Below are 19,404 nucleotides of genomic sequence, written 5' to 3' on the forward strand. Positions count from 1 at the left end.
GTTATACTCTGTCTGTTTATTCAACACCGAACGACATAAGATAGTATATGGTGTAAACATTATTTAATATTTTGACAATTGATACAATGTTTACGAAATTTTCGGGGTAAATACTTAATTATATTGTCTGTCAATTTTACCAATGCATAGAGATATTACAGATAAACGTGTTGCATTAAATCTCTCGTGAAAAGCATTTCTGTCAAAACTGAAATGCACAGATTAAGTCAATATGAGATATGTTTTCCCTGGACTTTAATGCAGACAATTTAACGCCTTCTAATGAATCAGATAGTTGCTAGGATATGCCCCTGTGGCAATGCATTCAATTGTTCAAATAACGCGGCTCGTAATCAGGCTGCGTTAGACGGTAGCTGAAGACGTCGGCCTACTGCACGGCCCAAAATACTTAAGATATTCTCATTTATCTCTAAGGCAATGGTCTTCTTCTGTTGCAGGTATGTCGCTAAGGAATGTTGCAGGTTCTTAGCTAAACGATGTGTGGGCATTACTTATCGTACTGCAACACGCCAGGAGGAAGACAACGCCTCATGTAAGGACTAAACACTGGTGTTAAAACTTGTTCTCTGTTCGTGATAGCATTAATATTACCGTTGAGGTTATTAAGGTCGGGTTTACTCATCTCTGTTATACCTCCCTGGACATGAACCATTCCGTCTTCCCACATGTCAACTTCGTTTACGCAACATTGTGCTTGAAGCTCGCCACGACGTCTCATACACGAAGCCGAACATCGCCTTTGCGGACGTTAAAGCTGACTTACCGGTAAAAAGCGTCGTGCCCCACTAAGGTCTCGTCTATCGTACATGACATTGGACGCGCATTTAGACAGAGAACATGATCGACACATGGAGTGCATTCTCATTTCATTTTGTCGATGAGGGGCCGTCATTTCATTGATGATACGACAGCATGGAAACCAAAATATCAGGCATTCGATGGTTTAAATCGGTTTCAAAACGAAGATTTGTTTGATTTTTCAAAAATGCTTATTATGTGTGTGTTTAAAATAAAAAAGGTGAAGCTCAGTCTTGGGTATAACGCCTATATAATCATAACAAAAACTGGTATTGAGTATCACTTAAGAGTATTGCATATAAAGCACTAAGACATTTGTTTAAGGTAGTATATGTTGAAAACTGATTGAGTTATTCTAATCATCTAAATGAATATTGATGTGTCATGCAAAGGTCGTAAGTTTTTCATTCCTAAATAAGTAAGTCAAATACATAGTATATCGGACACAACTAGATTAGGATTTGAAAAAAATATTTCAGATTTTTAAAATAAAAAATTAAAAGGATAATTCTGATTAGTCTGATACCTGTATGCCATATTTCAGCTTTTGATTCATGAATTTACTTCCGTTAGCAAATGACTTAGAAACACAAGACAACTGAACTGGTCAAAATAATCCAACCCTTTTCTGATTAAGCATGTACTCAGTTCAGAATAAATGTTCTATTATGCCACAATTTAACGACTTAATTGATGTGTATATCATGTTTAATGTTCACCCATCAATGTATTGTCATACGCGTGACACACTTGAACTGGATGTGCCATATTATACTAAGACATAAATATGAAATGTTTTTACACAACACCTACGATAGACACATGTTTCATCAAGAAATTATATTCTTATATCGAAGATGCATTAAAGGTTTCATAAAAGTATAACTGGAACGGTAACATATATACAAAGATAAAAATATTCAATTTAAGCGTCAAATTGACGATTTACACTTATTCTATAAAAATAGCTACACAACGACAAATGAACATCCCAAAATACACGTTTACGTAAATAAATTCGAACTCAATATGTTAGGCAATGTTCTTTTAAATGGTAACATTTACTTCAATTTCATTCTTAAAAAAATAGTATCAATACATTATATATCCACAAAAATGCACATGTACACAAAACTGTGCTAAAATTTATACCGACAAATCATGATATACATAGGACGACATACCATGTTTAAAGATAGAAACACACGGGATGGTAATGTACAGTGTATAAACGATAACGTAAAATGGTATAAAGTTGAAAATTACAAAAAGACGTGTATATTTATATAAAGATAACTCTCCTATGCAAACTGTTTAAATTAAAAAAGTTAAAAACTTTAAGTAGTATTTACAGTTAAAATCAAACGACTATGACGACATTGTCCATTATTCTTGCCACATTCATGCGATTTTTCTATAAAACATTTTGCCTTAAAGCTGCACTCTCACATATTGAACGTTTTGACTTTTTGTTTTCTTGGAACGAGCCAAATTTTGCGAAAATCCATGGAAACAAGTTATATAAGACAGCTGACAAAAAATAGACCGCCGAATTTTATATTTAAGTTCAAATATTAATGTTGTATGTTACTAACGGTTTAAGCCATAAAACATTAATTTTCGAATGAAAATATGAACATCTGCGTCTTTTGTCATCAATCTTATATCATTGGTTTGCAGATTTTTATGCAAAAAAATGCTCTTTCCAAGACAAAAAATAAATAAAGTTGAAAAAATGGTATATCTGTGAGAGCGCAGCTTTATGGACATGATACCAACACAAAATACTGTCTCAATTATAGTGTTCCATATCGTTCCCATATGCGATAGTTTGACGCTTTACTTGCGAAACCACACAACGTTGATAACATCATGTTAACGCTTCCAAAGTGTGTTCATATGGAACTAGTGCAATGTGATTTTCTAGTCCTATCTTAAAAATGTACAATCACAGAAACGCTTTGAAAAACTGATTGCGAAAACCGTATATCTTTCACGTAACGTTTGTATTAAATCTAAACTGAAGTCATTCGGAAGAAAAGTGTCGTGGTATTCGCCTTTTTTCCGATTTTTTACGGAATGTTATCCCGCTGATGATGCTTTCAGCAGAGTTCTTCTGTGGTAAGGAATATTTCACCGGAGCCGTGATCTGCATGTCGTCCATACGGATTATTTGGAACGGTGGAGGCGTCCTTCGCCCTGAAAACAACATAACATAATTCTAATAAAAATATTCCTACTACTGTTTATATGTAATTGCGATATACTGACCTCAATAAATGTACTCAACATCCAAGGTCTGGAAATGATTAAACAGTATTTATAAAACAAATAGCACAGCCTTAATTTAAATTTATATCCATACATGCTTTAAAATCGTGATATATTGCACAGAATTTCCATGTTAACATACATGTTCATTCACTGTGTCAATATCATTTGTAGTTATATTATGTATTTATGTATATTCTGGAAAAAGACTTGTGTCTTATATGTGAATGTTCTATAATATTTATTTCTTGTAAAATTTTACCGTTTTATAAACACGGCATACCATTAAATCATTAAATTAAAGCACTGTACAAATCAATTTTTCTCCCACCTCAGATTAGTAGATCCATTAATTTTGACCATGCTAGAAATTCTTATCTTGCCCAAGGGCGAAGATAAAATGCCCGTATGGAACTTCTTTTAATGGTCACCACATTGTAATTACCTCCCTTGTTGAAGATTGTCGTCTGTAGCGCATCATGGATACATTGTCTTGTGGCAATATTTAGAACGCTAGTTATTTATTTTTCGCTTCAAATGTCACCAGAAAACAGTTTTCACGCACCTGTTAAGAAATTTTGCTTCACTCTTCTTAGAACTATTTAAAGACCGATCAGACCATTTACATACTGTGAATCACTGCGCGAATATCCATGACAACCACGAATTATCGCATATCCGTACGCAATTATTTTTACTAAGCACAAAAGAGTTCCAGCAAAAAACATACATTTTTACTTAATTTTGTTTAACTGAGGTGAGAGAAAAGGCATCTACCATAGCCGCTCGTGTAAGATAGGTTCATCCCGACCCTCGCGCAAGGTGTTTTGCGGAAACTCGGTAAACCTCGTTTCCGCAAAACACCCTACGCTCGGGTCGGAATGAACCTATCTTACACTCTCGGCCATGGAAGATACTTATAGTCTTACGAAATATACTTAAATTTCGCTTACACATTTTCTTAATTTTATAGCTGGATAATTGCGACGAGGTCTTCTTCAGATTTGTTCTTGCATCAGGCTTTATAAACGAGGTTTTCACTTTGCGGATCAGTAGTTCAACTAAATCTTCCTGCTTTGTTTTCTTTGTCTCCTGTACAGCATTATCAATGCTTGCACCAAGTATCGACAGAAATATAGATAACACAAAGAAAACTATTATGAAAATGTACACGATGAAGTAAATCTTAGCCAACAATGGCTGCGTTTCGTTGATTTCAGTAAATTTGCTTTTCCCTATCATTGCAATAAACAGCGTCCCTAAGCACTTAAAGATGGTCATGTACGACATAAGATGGGATCCAAACAATAGAAACCCAAGGAAACAAAACCCAAGAAACATATGGAGAAATGCCATTCCATACCAAAACAAGTCCTTTCCACACTGTTGAAAAACCTTAACCAAAGCACTGACTTTCTTTGAAGTAGCAAACACCTCCAGTATTCTGAATGTTGCCATGAAAACAAGAATACTCAAACAGGCCACAAGAATTTGATCCCAAAACACAATGTGGCTGAAGTTCACGAACTGTTTGATGTCTTCTTTATATTTGTTAATTGTCATGTAGGTAAAACCGAGACGAATAGCGTATATTACAATTGATGTTACCCCTAGGGAAAACATGACCAGTTCATAAACTTTCCAGAATTCTGAAAAGAATCCCATTCGTTTCTGATAAAGGCGTACGCTCAATTTAACGAGCATGATGACCAAATATATGACAAAAATCACTTCACAAATTAAGGTAAACGTTCCAATCGCACCAACATGCGAGTAAACTCGTATTGGATACACCCAGTAGGTTGTAAACGCTCCCCCTGTTTGTGGAAACTCTATGAGAAATACGTTGTAAATAAACATATTTGTAGCAGGACTGTATAGCGTGAATTCGAAGAAAACTGCCCGCGTTTGCCGATCGACCCATAACGCACGAAACAGTTCGTTCACAATTTTGATGGAAACGTTTCGACCGACATCAAATTGTGCAATATATCCTCCTCCACCGTACGTCGTGTAAAATCCAGACAGAGGCAATCCCCAGATGTCAACGGCTAGTAAAATATAATTGTAAAATTAATATTAAGCAGTTAGATGTTTAATGTTTAGAAAAAATGTATGTTTCTTTATTTTTTTTATCGAATCGCTGAATACCTCATTATGTTTCCGAATGATGCAAATTGCATCAATCAGTTATTCTTCAGGCTGATATATTCTATACATATTTAATATGTTAAAAAGAACGAATAAATTAACAAATGGCAATTAACAATATCTAAGTTTTTTTTTCAACAAGTGCGTATTACTAATATTGTTTGAATTTACATTAAATGGATGGTCTTTTACAAAGTCAAACCTGACGTGAAGCTCCAAGCATCAATAGAAACGTTAAACAGGTTCTCGATGGTGTTACAAGGCATACTATCCCACAGAATACAATAGTCTCCCTCTTCCTCGCTAAAAATGCTGTACTCATCATAGCAACTTACGTTTCCAATGTATGGTATAGTGCACGATGTGCCTGTAAAAAGATGATTAATATGTTACGATGCACCATATTCTTGCAAGTTTTATGCCGGTAAGAGTAAATATTTAAAGGTCTTAGAATAGCTTAAACACAAATATAAATTGATATATAGTATTCACTATATACGTCGGCTGATTGATGCTGCGCATGACTTGGAGTTGCTTGCGTAAAGATGTATTACGCACCTAGAAGTGATACAATCCCACAGACGACCGACTAACATCATTTTTCTTTCATTTCATACATTTTGAATGTTAGTGTTAATTAAAAATAAGAAAATGTTCTTTTTTTACAAAAGCATTTTAATCTGACAAAAAGTGTCCCATTTCCTTCGCGCATCGCGCAAGTTATTTGCGCATGTGCACTAGGCTTCTTTGCGATACGGAATCAGAAAACGGTGTTTTCAAGTCTCCAATGTGTTTAAATAAAACAACATTTTAGAAAATAAATTATCGAGTAAGCAGCCCCTGTGCTTAAAAACATTTAACATGGAATGATTACAGCATTAAGGCAACATATTTCTCTTTAACAATGATATTTTTTTGACAACACACTGTGAACTATCTCACCGTTATTTGCCCGTAGCTGTCGCAATCTAGGAGGCCCAAGCCGCATTGTATTGTATCTGGCAATGAATTTCTTCTCGTACCAAGGCAATGGACTGCCGTTTATATCGAACTCCGGAAATAGGTTTGGTATAACAGATACGTTCAGCCAATTGTACATATCTCCTTGTGTCTTTATCTTGAATAAAGAACAGTATCGTTTTTCTACATAATCATTTCATTTCAAATCCTTATTATTTTGAGTAAAGAGCGAAAATTTGTGTTTCCTGCATAAAAAAATTGATATTCGAAAGAAGTTTTTTTCATTTTAAAACTTTGATTAAAATAATTAATCTTGAATCTTGAATTGAAGCAGACATTTTAAGCAAATACAATTTTAAAATTTATAAGGAACATTAAACTGACACCTAAGATTCATTATGAACACTTATCACGACAAAATTATAGCATAAAGATTTTGTAAAATAAGAAAGTGCCTTGACAAAAAAACAACAACTATTGAATGTAGTTATTTCATTTAGCGTCTTATATACAGTGATGAAAATATAAACTTGTAAATCGTAATACTGCTTCATGGTAAATAAAATCATTTGGCATGGATGTAAATAAGGTAACTGTAAATGAATTGATAAATTTATTTTATATAATCTAATGAAAAAAACAATAATTCTTTTAAATCTGCAGATGCATTCCAGATGTCTTTGTTATGCATACGAGTAACCCATTCAACTTACTGTTTGGAAGTGTGGCTTTCCCCAAGGCGTTACGAATTGATTGATAATATCTTCGTGAAGGCTGTAAGACCTTAAAATGCGAACACACAACTGTTGTGAAATTGGAAACGGTCCTAAAAGGTGCATTAATTCACGAAACATTTTGAGTCTAAGATACTTTTACTTAATAAACTTTTTTTATTATGAACAGTTATAGATAAAAACAAGCAATCATTTGGTCAAAAACAATAGAACTGTGTCCCCAATTTGACTTCAACTCCTGATACAGTACTGATGCACATTTCACATAATAAACAAAAGGGTGATTATTAAACACACATACCTATTGTCCCGATTGCTGAATGCAATAGAGCAGATGATGAAGACCAGAAACAGATTGAGAATTATGTCCTTGAAAACGGCTATTAACCCCTGCTCGTTTTTCCAGGAACTTGCAGCTTGTTCAAGATTATCCCCCTTTAATGGCGGCGAGATATTTCTAGGCATTGCTGGGTAAAGGATATAAAAGTTAAATTTATCGAATGGCATAACTCGGACATGGTATTTTTATTTTGATTGATAGCTTGCTTACATGTTATTGATTATCGTTAATACGAAACACGTTCGAAACGCATGCGCTTTCGTCAATACATAATCATAAACAACATGATGGAAAACTTACGCTTTATGATATACATGCGTGAGACAGAATGTAAAAAGTAAAGTATTCGTGAAATATCAAAATTACTGAGCATAATTTGTCGCAACAGCAAATAGTAAACGTTATGTTGTGCATGAACACAAATGAACTAAAATAGCACATAAGAAGCGAAAATAAATCAAGGAGCAAGATGTGTCGATGAAGTAAAGACAATACTCATGTGAACAACTACAGAAACAAGCTCAGTAGACAAGTAGACAACTCGTACAGAAATATAATAATGAGTAAGTACGTTGTTTAATAAACGTGTTAGCATAGAAAGATGCTTATTCCAAACCAACCCGGATAAACAGTGATGAGTTAAACGTATTGCTTAAGGAAGCACACCCCTTATGGGCACCATTTCAAACTATGATCAGCTTGATAATTTTTTCATGTGTATCATTTCTTGGCTTCAAAAACAAAATTTAAAAGAAATTTACCGTCAAATAACAATTTTATTTAAATTTGAACTACCCTACCCCCATTTCAGAATTGTCGATAAAAACGATATCACCCGAGAGACAAGAACAATCCGTTATTTCATTTATTTTTCAACATTTTGGTAATAAGTTGGTAAAGTAATACATTACTGATCACATCACCAACAAATATAATCATACTGTACTGAAAGAGCCATATGGTATTTCATTTTTACCATACTGTCTTGACCGCGTAAAATTGGAACATTGTTGCTTAAAAGTAAAAATAACAAGTTCTAGAAATACTCATGACCTGTTATTTATTTATAATTAACTTTAATCTTTTGGAAACATTATGCCAAAAAATAAACCTTCTTATTTAAAACAAATAAAGTTTTTAATTCCTAACCATTTATTTCTGCTGTGCCTGCAAGTTATAAAATCTTCACAACAGCTAATTTTATGTGTAAAAATGTATTGAATTACTTTTTAATGAAAATACAATATAAACTTTTGTAAAAAAAAAGTTAGCTCATGAAGACAAAGAAGAAGAAAAAAGTGCTTCTGGGTGGATTCGAACCACTACCTTGAAACCCTTAAAAGATTTGTAGTCCTGTGCTTAACAACATAGGCTAAAGCATTAAAATTGAAGAGTTTCAAGTGGAGGTTTTCATTAGGGGTGTGCTACCTTAAATACATTCTAGCTTGGTTTTAACAAGTTTGTAAAGCAAATCGACAAATGAAATTTAAGCATCACAATCAAGTTTTCCAAGTTTTAAGCAATATTTCTGCATTGCTTAATGAAGAAGGCATTGTAAAAATAAGATGGACAAACTGTTGTTGCAACAATACTTCTCTGGTTATAAAATAATGCATTGGCTTTAACTGTCTGCAGACTGTAAACATTGTATTGCTTTCCTGTTATATGTTTGTGTTGAATTAACGAAATACCTGCGTGTAAAGTTGCATTTTTACCCTATCAAACATGGATTTGAGTCGGAACGACACACCATGTTTTATCCGGCATCAAAACGTTAGCTACACCATCACATTAAATTTTTTGGTTGGTTTTTGATATCATTAATCTATAAAAAAATAAGCCAGTATTTCTTTTTCTAGAGTCACACTGTAATATGTACACAGGACATTTTGTCATTATAATAAATTTCATTCAAAAACAACGTGGATATATTTGAGTCTATAAGTTATTGGTGTGTACTATCTGGAGATAAATTGTATGCATGCTTAATGTAAGTGACCTGTCATCCTATAGTGCTGATACTTAATGTCTGTGAGCATTATATTATTATATTTTTCATTATTTACGCCTTTGGACTGTTTATTGCATTGACGTTTAATGTTTATGGTCTATTAATTAATTTAATTGCATTGTCGCTTAATGTTTATGGTCTGTTTGATGTATGTACAGTCGAAACCCTTTGAGTCGATATCGCTTGGCTCGATGTCCTCGTTGGCTCGAAGTGTATGTCATGGACCGATTTTGTTTTAATCTTTGTAAGCATTCTCGCTTAGCTCGATATTCGCGAGGTTCCAAGCATTTTGGCCTGTCCCTTGGATATCGAGCCAACGGGTTTTGACTGTATATATAATGTTTATTGTATGTTATGGTATATTTATTGTATTGATGTTTAATGTTGATGGTATGTTTATTTTATTAATATGTAATGTTGTGGTATGTTAACTGTATTGACATCTAATGTTTGTCGTCTTTTTATTGTATTAATTTATAATGTTTATGGTATTGTCTTGTATTGATAATAAGTGTCTGTAGACTGTCTTCTATTTGTTTTCAGAATGGTTTGGTTATCTGTCAATCACTTTGATGTTAAATGCTTGTGGGTACTCTTTCTAAGATCGTCCTGTATTACTGTCACATAAATGATGATATTACCGAATAATCCTTTTATTATGATTGTATTGCTCAAAGCTGCTTACAATACAAATATAGTTAAACAAAGCAAATGGTACTAAGCTAAGTAAATAATGAATGTACTTTATGCCTCATAATCTATGCTGTACTTCATATCTAGGTGAGCAAAAACAAAACGAAACATATATATAACAAGAAAGGGCTTTAAAAATTAACAACGTGCAAAGGTAACATACATTTATAGGATAAGTAATCTTCACTTATACGCTTCAGTAGTTTGATGCTTGATGTAACGCTATCTACAATATATTAAAAAAACAAGATGCATAAATTAACAGTTCTGAATTTCATATCACATACCTTAATTCAAATTTTATCACAAAGGGGCTATTTAAGAACCGAAATACATTTGTAAAGTGATATTTGAATGCGAATTAAATAGACTAACACAAATGACCTTATTTACAATCATAGTAAGGCAAAACAACCAAAGTATATCAGGAAAATCTACCTTCTGTTTCGCCTAATGACTTCCGGTAATTATCAATTATTACACCAACGTCCACATTTGTATCATTCCTCGATGTTCTAACGATACAGGCAAGCACCAGTGCAATCAACAAAACCTAAATAAAGAACAGAACTATTTATGCCGAAAAGTAAACACAACCTTGGAGATGTCATATTTGGTATTTTGACTTTTCCTAGTATAAAAAATGTTCAATAACAAATTATTGTTACTGATATCAGCTTATACGAATATAAAATAATATATGTAGAAAAGTCAACTAAACCCTGGATTTGACAGATATAGTTTGAAAGATGTCCCTTTCGGTTTTCTGAGTCTTCCAATTTCCAATCATAACTATTTACACATCAACTTTCATTCCTTAAATGAACTGCATACCGGCAATTGCGTTTATCAATCGATGGACGCAACATCTTCGGATATGTTCGGATCGCAATTCATCGCATAACAATATACTTGAAAACTAATGTTCTTGTTATTGTTTGTATTGTGTCAGCAGGTCGCGTAAAATAAAAATCAACATTTAAGAAAGTGTTAAGTTATTATATTTTAAACGTATTGTTGCCAAAAGGGTTTCAATATTACGTTTTAAAGTGATTTCAAGTGGTTGATCTTTTACCGCGTTATTGTGACATTATTTGAAAAAAAATGTTTCCGGATTCAGTCGGGTCGTTCTATTTACAGATTGGGTAAGAAAGGATTATTGAAATGTTATCCTAGATGAAATCAAGTATTTTTTTTAACAATTCTTGAATGAAATAATGAACTATTGGTGTACATATAAGGAATGAATTGCGGGGTTGATGTCATTATCGGGGATATGGACGCAATTAAGCTGGTCAAATTACGCGTGGAGTCCTTCCGACTCCACACACTTTGACCAGCCCAATTGCGTTCATACCCCGATAATGACATCAACCCCGCAATTCATTCCTTGAATTATTTTCAGTAACAGAAACCGTTGATATAGATATGAGATCATGTCTTGTTTGTGCATATTTATATGTCTCAATTTACCCGTTATCCTCGTTACACTTAACAAAATCATATATGGTAAACGGTAAAGTACTTGGCTTGTCAGTAAAATAATCGTAGAAGATAGAATGTATATATACATATACTTCGATTGCTAATAAACAATATCATAGAGTGTATAAAGCTAATTCATCCGGCACTTAACAATATCATTGCAAATTATAGCTACTTGACTTGCTATTCAACATTATAATAGAATGCATAAGTGGCTTGTCACTTAACAAGATCATTGAATGTATAAAGCTAATTAGCTTGTCACTAAACAATATCAAAGCAACTTTATATCTACTTGATTTGCTATTCAACACGATAATAGAATGAATAAAGCTTTTTGCTGGCTTGCCCATTAACCAGATTAAAGAAGGTTTATAGCTAATTGACTTGCCACTAAACAATATCATATCAGGTGTATAGCTACTTGACTTGCCATTAAATAAGATCATATAATGAATAAAGCTTCTTTGCTTACTACATAACAATATAATAAAATGTGTATAGCTACTGAATTTGCCAGAATACATATACATAGACTGTATATAGCTTCTAAGGTTGCTATTGAATAAGATCATATCAGATTTATAGCTACTTGGCGTTCGATTTTGTTATTGCATAAATGCAATCATACGTACATAGCTAAACTCTTTGAAACTAATCATGCTTTGAACAGTCAGTTTCAAAAGTTGCAAAGTGATCTGTTCGTCGTTTTTGCAAGCGTCATTTGGGACTTCGATTTACTTGGCCGTTTAAGGTGTAAGTTATAGTTTAAATAACATGATATATACAATAATACCCCAACAGCTAACGGCATCAGACAGTTTTTCCTTGACGTGCGATGTCGATAGACAGGCCATTGGTGTTGCACTTGATTAACTTTGGTTTACTTTGGTGGTTTAGGGCGGAGCAAACGTCAGGATCATGTAATGCTTTAAAGTTAATTTCATCTCAAACATCAACGCTATCACAACAACATAGGTCCAAATCAGTACTAGTTTTAAAATTAGAATTAAAGCCCTAAGCATATCAGCTCTCAATAAATTCATAACTATATACTAACGAAACATTAATTACCATGAATGGATCCACGAGCAGCATTGATTCAAACATTGACATCAGAAAACATGTTAGCCATTCCTCTGACTTCTGTTTCCCCCATTGCATGCTATACAGCAATACAAAGAATGCTGGGACAACTGTCCCAGCTATAAACAAGGTCCATGCAAAGTAGATGCACCTGAAAATCAACAATTAGGTTAAGCTTAAGTTGAATATTAAATCGTTAGGTAATAACAAAAAAAAAAATGAAACCTGTGTTATGCATCATGGATATGGAGATAACTGGGTTAGTGCAGTGGATTGAGAAGGTTTATCTAGCAAGGCGGAGGAATAGCTTAGCCCAGTAAGATAAACTTTCTCCATCCATGGCACTAACTTAATATTATATTTATCCTGTCACTTTGTTTGATAAAAAGCGATAAATTATCTTAAAAAAGGACCTTTCAAAGGGGGAAAACGTGTTGTTTTTTTCGATTAACATCGGCACACTTCCCATGCAGCGTTTAAAACTGCCAATTTTTATCAAAACTGTTTATCCAAAATTATTACGATTATAGTCAAAGTAATTGCATTTTAATATTCAATATCAACTCAAAACTGACAAGCTTTTGAAAGTGCATAGACATGCAAAAATCACTGTTGCAGCAATTATATCGCAAGCCACAGATCACGGTTCATGATCATTCAGTGTCAGGAGTGTGTAAACAATCGGAACAAGTTTGATAAAAATACAAATTACGTCAATTAACCACAATTCACATGGCATTTTGTTATTGGTTTGAATGCAAGTGACAGAATTAATGCCTTTATCTCAATTTAAATAACCTATACGTATCGTATGCGTTATATTCAACTTTTTTCAGGTTCTGTTTGATACATGGGTCAATAGTATTTACGTCTAGATGGTTTTCTTTAAAGTAATGATGTGTAAATATGTCAATATATAATTTTACACCTTGGCCGATTATTCATTGTCATTTTTATAGCAAATTTGGCTGACATTGGGAACAATTATCATTTGATTTTAATTACATCTTTTCTTGTCACATGAACCCAATAAACAAACAATATGTCCAATAAATTTACAATACAATACCAAAACCAACACAAATGAAATATTACCACCAGGGGAGGTAAAATCCAGTGAACTCTGGCACATCATTCGACAGCATTTTCGATTTCAATATTTGCTCAAACTGCTTTTGTCTAGTTTTCTCTGGTGTTCTAAACAATCTCCAGCAAAATACATTGCAAGATCGACAGCAAGATCCCCTGCAGCAACAATTGCAACATATACCAGCTCCTGAAGGTCTTCGCTTAGTTCGTTTGAACAGAAATATGAGAAGCATAACAGGAGGAGTTGTTAACAGGGCACACACTATTGAGATGAAAATCTGTAATAAAACAGTTTTTTCAAATGTATACAAATATAATCCGAACGAATGTACGGAAACAACTATCCTAAAATGAATAATTATTATTATTGCGATTACATTTCTATATCGAGGAAACCTGTAACGGAATATCACAGACTATGAGTTAGAATCTTAAACTCTATATGCCATATTGTAATATCGTAGGCAACAAACGTTAACGAGTATTGTTTAAAATGTAACAAATATATTTGTTATAAAGCTATTTTTTAACCTTTTAAATAAACCTTTTGTCTAAAGTTAACTTAATTTGGAACACAACCTGTTGTGGAGTGAATCTAAATGGTCCAACTTGAATGAGTGATGGACTTTCGTACTCTTCGTCCGGGTTAAAATACATTGCGTTAGCAATCATGGTCAGACAAATGTATACAAGAGCGCAAGATGCTCGTTGTACCCTTGTGAACGTGCTCGTTTGAGGTCGGTAGAGGATCGATACCCACATATGACTCTCTGATAGCCGATCGCGTGTCTAAAGAAAGGAACACATTTGGTACGATGTAAGGATTTCGCAGTCGATCGCACAATTATCCTAATCTAAGTCGATACTCCTGAACGCAATATTATGCCAATCTAACAGGAATGTGTTATCATATTAATTTCAACGTTAATGTAGTCAATAATCAGTTCAATAATCCTGTTCTCAAATAACCGAAATAGGATGCTACCACGCTTACCAAGAAATAAACAATTTACCATTTCCACAATACAAATACAGACCTGGTAGAAAAATCTGCTTTCAAACTGCAGTGGTTTACCAGGCACAGTAACAGGAATATTCGCATCCACCTCTGTTTCGACTGACAGCCACTTTTCTGCTACAAATGTGTACCTAAAATAAACATGTTTATATGTATGTATATGTGTGTTACTCAAGCGTGCGAGTGTTTTGTATACTCTTCTTCACAACACAAATTAAAATAAATGTCAATGACCGCTCTTTTATTCTTACGCCGTAAGTCACAGTACAAACATTTGTCGTTTTTAGAACATCGTTATACAATGAGATTTACTTACGTTGTCCTTTTTTCAATGTCAAAAACAACAACTTGGTTGAGGTACCACGACGCTTGGTCCCCATCACCCTGGTTATCATGCCAAATGTACAGATGCTCTAGTGTTCCTAGAGGTCGCTTTGTCGCCATGAAGAAAGACATAACACTTCCAGTGCTAAACTCCTATATATAAGGAAACAGAAAATTCAAAAACATTCAGTTTTGTAAAAAATGTATAACTCAGAAATATTTCCCGTTAACACAGTTATAAACTTATTGGCTTTATTTATGGCTATATCTTATTTCACTGACCTCCATTGTTACATACGCCAATTTATAACATTAGCATCCAGTTCATTTGGCTTTATTTATGGCTATATCTTATTTCACTGACCTCCATTGTTACATACGCCAATTTATAACATTAGCATCCAGTTCAATGTTACTCTAATACCAGATTTCACTCATACCAAATTCAAACCTGTAAAGCAAATATTAAAATTGATATAATGGTCATTTCAATATCATGGTTTACCTTTCTAACTCCATCGAACATTTCTCGAGGGCCGGTATCGCCCTCGGCCCCTGTCAATACAAACGCAATTCTGGAGGTGGTCCCTGCTCCCCGCCGCAATCCCGTCATAACCTTTATCAGATAATAGCTGCTATCTCCTACTAAGTTGTCTCTTAATGGTGTTACACCCCACTGTGTAAATAACATACATTTATTTAGAAAATAACGTATACTACTATATCCTTAACTCAATGCCGGGCATTAATTACACCATAAAATGATAACCGTACATTCAGGAAGTTTATTGTCTGACACTTACACAGTTTCCAATACAGCACGTTATATTATATCATAAAACATGCTTTACTTACCTTCAGCTGGTCCCGCCTATCCAATCCGATCAAGAACAATACTGCCAAGATGTATATAAACAACAAACTTGTTAAGGCACCGAGAACTGCAGCTTGGCTCAATGGAGAAAACTTGAGGAATACTGTCGCAAAGTCTATTGTATTTGGTGCAATGAAAAAGGAATTTGCAAAGACCAGATCTGTAACCTCTTGGCAAACACAAACAATTTTGTCATCGAGCGGTTTCCATTCCATCTGGAAACATAAAAACAAACAAATACACAATTGATTCAAGTTTGTACAATTTCGCATTACATTTCATATTGATCAATTAGTTTATATTCAGTTGAAAGTAACCGGTAAGTATGTTTGAAAGGTTAGAAATGCTACATTTTATACATGATTAACACTATTGCAACAAGAAGTCTGATACTCTTAACAAATCTAGAACTATGAATCTGCATTACCTGCTGAGTAATTTCAATAGATTTCGATAGTTTGACTTGACTTTCCACCAATGATAAATAATAACCAAAGAAATTTTAGATCTGAATTACCTCACATTTGTCCGTTTCCCATTTTGTGTGCATTTCGTTCCAGGTTAGACATCCGACAGTTATCAATGTGAGATTATAGTCAACATCTTTCACTGCAAGTAAACAAATTATGTTATAATCGAACTACTGGAGTAAGTTTGCAAAGCTTATCTTAATTCAGAATTCGGTTATACAACATATCAAAGCGTTTGATTCTTAATAACTATGATAAAGACACACACACAAAGTTAGATCCATATTTCAATAAATTATCCGTTAGCTTTAAGGACAATTGACAAAAGCAAAGACTGAACCTATAAAAGCATACCTGATCCAGGTACATTCATAGCGTAGTAAACCAACCCTGTGCGTCCCGACATATCCCTCGGTTCAATACACCTCTGCCAAATGTTATCTACACCCACAGTGAATTTCAAATGATACTCTTCTATTGACGGAGGTCCATTAAGGCCTAGATATACGTCGTATGATTCAAAGGTGACATTCCCTATTGGCTCAATGATCAAGCAAACGCTGTCACTTGCCTTTCCGTATATGAATCGATGATACGCAAACTCAGAAACATCGTCGACATCAACGAATTCCTTCGGAGATATAGTTACTGCATCCGGTGTAACAACGGTTTGCTCGAATACCATATAACCGGGAGTTACACGCGCCGTTGGTGTTTTTACGTCGATACGTAGCACATTCGATGTAACATAACTCGAAGTTCCGTCCGTATCATACATATAAACATTTTCTGTGAATTCAAATGCCTGAAAAGCACAACAGTTGATATGTTTCATGATATTTTGATATAACAAATAAATAAGTTCTATGGATGGTTGCTTATGCAAAGAAAACACGTTGCATGAAAACATTGTAAAATATTCGTTTGGTAGATTGACACAAAATTAAGAAAATAATTTTACGTAATTCAAAGGAAATTACTCGGGACATTATTTGAACGCCAAATCTTCTTTGATAGTGGCTATGGTATAAGAATCATAATTCTACAGACAAATCAAGATAAAAAAGTAGTACACAAGAACGCGTACTCAAGTGACGTCACTATATTATTCAAAAGTAAGCGTTAATCAGTATGACAGGTAATGCATTACACTCATTTCAATTAACAAATAAATGGATTATATTGCGCCACTATTAGAACATGGTTGTCTTATCCAATGGATGATTACTTTACCAGCTCTTACAGACAACCTTTTCAAATTACAAAGCGGAATGAATTTTTTACTCGCGTCTTCTTACTTAATATGATGCTGAACTATCCGGATGTAAACTTTCATGTCAGTGTTGAACGAAAGTTGATATTAACAATCATATGATGAACCTGGATGACCTGTTTATAATACCTATATTACAAGAGTCAACTTACAGACACTGAAACATCTTCTCCAGCAATTTGTTCTACCTCCCTTTTCTTTCTGCCAACACTGCTGTTGGCAATTGCTTCATATAGCCCTGTCAATTGGAAGGCTGATGTTTTGGTTGAAGTCGTACTGTTTGCTATATTTTCAGCACTGTTTTTCAGCACTAATTGTTCCGTTTTGGTGCTATTTTCGTTGCTGCATGTTTTGCAAAGTCTCAGCTCATCTTGATTTTTCTGAGCGAGCTGAATTGCCATAGCGGCAGCGCTTTTCCCCTGATGTTGATAAAAATGATTACTAAATAAAGTTATGTATGAAGGCAAAAGCGTATTGTAGTCAACACGCTTAAAATAACGACCGAAGAAAACAAAATATAAAAGTTGAAGAAAAAAATGTTGGCGAAAATAAACACTATTTTCAATATAGCTTATAGCACGTTTTGGATTTAACGATAAAACCCGATTTAACGATAAAACCCGATTTAAGCCCGATTTGGAAAATCTTGTCACGAATAAAAAGTATTCGTACCCTTTCTCTTTTTATTCCTGTTTGATATGCTAGTTTCTTTTGCATCTGGGCATACAACCAAGCCCTCTCGTCGTCGCTGATGCTTGAAGCTGTCAAGTTAATTCCTCCCCCGATCACATCTACCATGTTCGCAATCTAGATACATATGAATAAGGTATTGATATGCTAAGCCGATATTCAGTACAATGTTAAAGTCAGGGAAGGTGTTAACTGGATCATTGTAAACTTTCAAATAGTCTTTAATACTCGTTTCATTTTACGAACATGTGAGCTGCCGTATTATACACAAATATTGAGACAACTGATTCGGTTTGGCTTGTTTTACGGCAATCTATCAACACATCATAAACTAGTTTAACTTCGATAGTCGGATACAATATTTTGATACTTTAATCACCACAGAAATGGAATTCACTATCGTTGAATGCTGCACATTTTTAAGGATTTGCTGATGGTGTAAGAGCACATTTCTTCGCATGTGATGTAGATTTCCTGGCCAATTGTGTTGGTCAGTGTCTTTATCCTGCTGAGTGATTGAATTTTCTGGGTGTGTTGTTGTTGAGGTCGGTTGTTTGCGAACTATTGATAAGATTCTGAAGCAGTATTTGTATTTTTCCTCAAAATAGAAAATAAGTTCTTTTTGGCGAGGACCTGACCACCTGACTGTAGATAAACATCACGTGATCTACTATCATAATAAACTAAAATTTACACGGCACCTTGTTACTTGACCGTTTGGTATGCAAGTGACAGGATAAACCTATTTTAGATACTATTGTATCTAGTTCACATACCACATAGTCGGGACTTGCACATTTCAGCATCGGAAGTTACCTGTTCTCTTCCGGCGTTAATGTCATCGACCGGTCGTAGTTGTAGGAGATTGTCTGGAACCGCCGCATTTACTACTGACTGCATCATGTAATATATCTCTAAGGTAAATAAATGAATAATATGTTGTTTTAGTTTGTTTATGATGCATGTGATTTAGCTCGATTGCGAAGTTACAGCAGTATTAGAAAAAAACATCACACAACACTGTGGATTCGTCCGCGTCTTTTTGTTTTAAAGGGACTAGGCACACTATGCTACAATTTCAAGAAAAAATGTCCAAAATTTACATAACATTTGACG

At 34.1% G+C, this 19,404-nt stretch overlaps 1 protein-coding gene across 1 annotated transcript; it reads right to left on the minus strand.

Moving 5' to 3' along the window:
• Nucleotides 1-2,845: 2,845 nt before the first annotated feature.
• LOC128246187 (polycystic kidney disease protein 1-like 2) lies at nt 2,846-19,202 on the minus strand. The gene is made up of 20 exons (XM_052964377.1): nt 19,105-19,202; nt 18,271-18,405; nt 17,751-18,017; nt 16,680-17,130; nt 16,373-16,464; nt 15,837-16,070; nt 15,487-15,657; nt 14,974-15,134; nt 14,677-14,788; nt 14,219-14,428; nt 13,646-13,917; nt 12,539-12,701; nt 10,418-10,532; nt 10,143-10,205; nt 7,237-7,402; nt 6,915-6,984; nt 6,184-6,358; nt 5,444-5,608; nt 4,044-5,141; nt 2,846-3,018 (listed from the first exon to the last, which is right to left on the minus strand). Exons 1-20 carry the CDS (start codon nt 19,189-19,191, stop codon nt 2,846-2,848), a joined length of 4,380 nt encoding a protein of 1,459 aa, XP_052820337.1. The 5' UTR covers nt 19,192-19,202.
• Nucleotides 19,203-19,404: the final 202 nt, after the last annotated feature.

This window comes from Mya arenaria, chromosome 9, assembly GCF_026914265.1.
Source record: "Mya arenaria isolate MELC-2E11 chromosome 9, ASM2691426v1".
Lineage (NCBI taxonomy): Eukaryota > Metazoa > Mollusca > Bivalvia > Myida > Myidae > Mya > Mya arenaria.